General features: G+C 55.3%; 1 protein-coding gene across 1 annotated transcript; it reads right to left on the reverse strand.

The window, feature by feature from the left end:
- Positions 1-1,670: 1,670 nt before the first annotated feature.
- On the reverse strand, positions 1,671-4,799 carry LOC103621355 (apoptosis-enhancing nuclease). The gene is given in 4 exon segments (XM_008640153.2): positions 1,671-3,132; positions 3,503-3,703; positions 3,994-4,627; positions 4,629-4,799. Coding segments are annotated over 4 exon segments (1,113 nt in total). The 5' UTR covers positions 4,703-4,799; the 3' UTR covers positions 1,671-2,928.
- Between the last annotated feature and the right edge of the window lie 121 nt (positions 4,800-4,920).

Genomic DNA, 4,920 nt, shown 5'->3' on the forward strand with positions numbered 1-4,920 from the left:
TTTAATTATGCCTTAGGCTAATGGCAAGGCAGGCTGAGTCACAGCCTGATAAAGCCTTCTCCAGGTTCATCCCAACACACCCGTCTCACATCGACCATCACAGGGCTTAGCAAAAGGAAGTGAGTGAGACAGGGGAGCTGGAGGGGCAACAGGTTGGGGCTCAGGTGGACAATTAATTTGGGAGCCATGGGGTGCCCCATACACCCCAAGGGGATGTGGTAGCATGGGCCAGGTTATATGGTCGTGAGCAAAGCTCTGCTGTGTCCTTCCTCCAGGTCTGCTTTCCCAGGAGCAAAGACAGCACTGCTGCATCACCTTTGGAATGCCACCATCTACTGACAGTGGGATGCAGAGCTTTCACCTTTCCTACAGCTTCACTTCCCTCCTGCCACCCTGCAGGAGGTAGAGATGGCAGAGAGGAGGAAACAGACCTGCACCAGCTGTGCTCCTCCTGCACCCCTCCGAGTGCCCCGAGGGGTTCAGTGCCCACCATGCCGCGCCAGGCCCTGCTGACACTGCACAGCTCAGCCGAGCTGCACCCTGAGGCTGGTACAGAGGGTGGTGCTGGCCCTGTTTTACAGCTTGCTGTGTCAGGAACACACCTGGGACAGACTGGAACAAGCAGGATTTAAAGGCCTACCATGGGGCCACGTTTCCTTTCCTTTCCTGTCCAGACCATGAGCCCACGGCAGAGCCCAGGTTATTGTATCTGTTGAAGGATGGTTTTGTTTGGGCCACTGTGAGGACAAAGATTTTTAGATGTGCCTGACACCTTTCAAAGCATTTCTGAGCTGTTCCTGGCTTCCTCTGCCAGGCAGGGAGGAGTTAAGATGGGAAGTGCAAGATGTGTCTGGTAATGGCACTGATGTGTGCGTCAGGTGTGTCTACGTCACACGGCTGCCTTGGCCGCTTCCCAAGGCTGGGGCTGAGCTCTCCTTACCATCCACCAGCTGCTGGGAAAAGCCTGGGACAGTCTGGCCTGGCTGATGGGGTCACAGATTCCATTCCAGTGCTGGCTGTTGTACCCCACCGTGCTGCACGAGGCCCCCCAAAGCCCCCAGGGTGCTGGCAGCCCTCCAGCCCCATCTCATCTCACAGCCCAGGCAGTGGGACTGTGCTAAAGGGCTGCCCCCAAGAGCTGCCCTTGAGGCACATGGCAAAAAAAAAAAAAAAAAAAAAAAAATCAATTTTCTATAACCAGGGCTGGTCAGTTCCCTGGGGAAACAGGCAACTCCCTGTGTCCAGCCCCAAACCCCTCTCTGGTGCTCACACCTCCATCTGGGGCACATCTCTGCAGCCACAGGTCACCTACATGTCACCTGCAGGCAGAGTTGCTGCAGATGAGCAGCACCCTATCCCCACACCATGACTGCAGCCCATGCCACAGCTCACCAACATGCCCACAGCAATCCTGCTCCCAGACCCTGGGCTCTGGCTGAGCCCATCCCCTGCTCCTCTTGCCTTCACAGGGGTGTCCCCAGAGCAGAGGTGACAAGCCTGTACCCCAAGGAGCTCCTTACTCCAACCACTCAAAGCACCTTTTCCAGTTGCAGGTGGGTTTTAAGCCCTAGAACATGGCATGGTGCTTGGGCAGCTCTTTGCCAACCTCATCCCTGCCCTCTCACTCCTGGAGAACTGCCAGATCAAATCATGCAGAATATACACAAGGGTTTTAGCCAGAACAGTATTTAATTCAGATTTGGACAATTATGTGAATCATTTATTTGAAATGAAGGGCGTTCTATGCTCTTGTCCAGGCTGGACACTGATTAGACCCAGACTTTCCTCTTGAACTTCATTGTGCAGTTGGATCCCTATAAATCTATGGGGCCTGGATGGGTCTAATCCCATCCTTGGATGGGATTCATCCAAGAATCTTTAAAGAGCTGCTGATGTCATTGCAAAGCTGCTCAACTATTTTTGAGCAGTCTTGGGAATCCAGAGGTCCCAGCTGACTGAAAGCTGGAAAATGTTGCCCTGATTTTGAAGAAGGGCAAGAAGGACCCTGGAAACTTCAGCCTGTCAGTCTCACTTCACTGACAGGTAAAATCATGGAAAATATTTTTCTGGGAGCTGTTGAGAAACACCTGCAGGACAATGCAGTCATGGGTCATAGCCAGCATGGCTTCATGAGGGCAAAGTCCTGCTCATTGAACCTGATTTCCATCTGCAACAGGGTACCCACCTAGCTCATCAAGGGACATCAGGTGATGCAATCTTTTTGGACTTTTAAATGAAGCTTTTGATACCATCTTTCACAGTATCCTTCTGGACAAGCTGTTCAGCGCCCAGCTGGAGCTGAGTACTGGAACAGGCTCCCCAGGGAAGTGATCACAGCACCAAGCCTGTCTGAGCACAAGGTGTGTTTGGACAAAGCTCTCAGGCACATGGTGGGATCCTCTGCATGTCCTGCGCAGGGCCAGGTGTTGGACTCAATGATCCTGATGGATCCCTTCCAACTCAGCATATTCTGTGATTCTATGAAAGAAAGTAGGGAGCAAACTGGTTGTTTACTGTTCCCAGATGGTTTGCAGCCTTTGAGCATCAGGGAAACACCTCAGTCCCTCCACAGGAAAGCTTGCCCCTTGCTGTCTGGGAGGAGGACAACCCCACAGAAGGCATGGAGGGTGTTGGTAGCCCCCATTACATGCCCATGGGGGCTCCTCCAGGCTGACACTGGACGCTGCTCATCCCCAAGGGGCAGATGAACACGGCACAGTCACAGCCCTGATTTCTGCGCAACAGCTCGAGGCTGCAGACAGCATTTTTGGGAGATTGCTGGTGTCCAGGTGTCACCATGTCTCCATCCCTGAGCAGGGCTGGGTACTGGGCACAAGCCCCAGGGAAGGAGGTCAGCAGTCACCTCCACCTTTAACAGCTGAAGGCACCAGGATGGCCCAAAACACGTGGAGGAGACGCTGTCCCCCATCACAGGCCGCTTGCCATCAGGTCTGTGGGCCAGTACTGGTCATCCAGGTACTGGCTGCTGTCTGCAGTGGGGTCTGTGACAGGGCTGGGGGGCCGAGGGGGCAGGCTGTGGGCCAGCTCCTTCTCCCACTGCACCTCCACCAGTCTGTACAGCTCCATGGCTGTCTGAGCGTCCTCCACTGATGAGTGTCCTTTGCAGCCAACCTGAGAAAAGGGGGAAAAGCCTCGTTAGATAAAAGGGGCAGCAAAAATCCCACAGGTCTGCTTGCTTAGAAGGACACAAGTGCTGTGGGTTTTGGAGACGCAAAGGTTTGATGTAGCCAAGGCCACACAGGTATCTCTTCAACACCTTTTGGAGGGCACAGATCCTGTCCCTGTGATTTTACTGAGATGCTTAATGGTCAGCTTGGGAGGTCCTGGGCTCTTCCAGCTTATTTATAGCCAGGAGCACTGGGTGAACAAGCTTCATCTCCACCTCACAGAGAACACGCATGGAGGTGGGAGGACCAGGCTGACCACAGAGGTTCATAGCTAACCCAGGGTTGTTTCCCATCTCAAGGTTCCTGCTGCTTACCTGGATCTTTTTATGGAGCAGGTGCCTGGCCAAGTTCTTGAGGGAGACATTGGCTCTGACGGGCAGCCCTGCCCTCTTCTTCAGCGCAGGGATCTGGCTGGTGTCTCGAGTCCTGTCTTTCGGGTGGAAGTACTTCAGGGCTTGGAAGTCATTGTGGATGGCGTGTCCTACCACAATCTTGTCTTTCAAGATCTTCAGGATCTGAAAGAGTCAGAGAGCGTTAGACAGACACCGCAGCGGAAGAAACACCAATTAAGCATAAAATAAGCCATTCTGTATTAAATTCAGCTCCTTGACTTCTCGTTTTTACATTCCCAGAAAGAATAACAATCAAGCAAATCAACCTACCGCACAGCTTCAGAAGCTCCCTGTCCTGTTTTGTGTCTGCCTCAGAGCAGCCCAGCAAAGGCCACAAATAATCCCAATTTGTGTCTGACAGAAAACACAAAGGCTTTCTGGAATTTTTTTTTAATCTCTTTTTATTTCCTCACCTCTGCCTGGGCAGTCTTGAAGGGAATTGCATTCTTCATGTGCTGCTTGGTGATGCCGCTCCAGCGCGTCCGGTAGTCCACGATGGGGAGCTCGGGCTGGACATATTTGTCATAGATGACATCCCCCTCGTAGTTCACCACGGAACAACGTGCCAGCTCACTCAGCCTGCCCTGAGGACCCGTGCCCACCATCTCACAGTCGATGGCCACATACTTGCCCGGGCGCAGGACTAGGGCGGACGTCCGCACCCTCTTGGAGCTGCCATTCCCCTGCGACAGCAGCACAGAGTGGTGCCTGGCTATGCTGTCCGGAGAGGCAGATGGAGACAGGGATGCAGACACGATCCGTTTGGGCTTGGGGACTTTGTCACAGCGCGGTGCCGTGGTGCCATCTGCCTTGGTGAGTGCCTCCAGCCCCGCCTCGGGGCTCTGACTGCCCAGGCGCCCACGGGGGCTCAGCAGCCCCTTCTGCTCCAGCAGCGCCCGGCGCTCCATGAACCGCTGGTGCTTACGGCTCTTCTTCTTGCTGCGACCCTGCGGCGAGCTGGGACCCTTCGGGGCCTGAGCGCAGCCCCCCGCGGTGGGGCCATGGCTGCCCTGCAGGGTGGGCGCGGAGACCTTCGGGGCGGGCAGCAGTCATCTGCCCTTTGCCTGGTGGCAGTCCTGCTGGAGCGTGCACAGGGGGGCATGAGCGCCATGCGAACCCCATGCTCCCCTGTCAAAAAAGGTCGCACGTACCCCACGGCAACGCCCCCCACGCGGGGTGACACAGGCACGGCAAGGGGAGGAGGGGAGGGGACACGGACACACTGTCACACCCCATCCCCACACCTTTGCACCCTCATTGCCCGGTCCCACACCGCCCCATTCCCGGTCCCGGCCCTGACCACCCCCTCACCGATCCGCAGGCCCCTGCCCACCCCCCTA

The sequence above is a fragment of the Corvus brachyrhynchos genome, unplaced genomic scaffold, assembly GCF_000691975.1.
Source record: "Corvus brachyrhynchos isolate BGI_N302 unplaced genomic scaffold, ASM69197v1 scaffold97, whole genome shotgun sequence".
NCBI lineage: Eukaryota > Metazoa > Chordata > Aves > Passeriformes > Corvidae > Corvus > Corvus brachyrhynchos.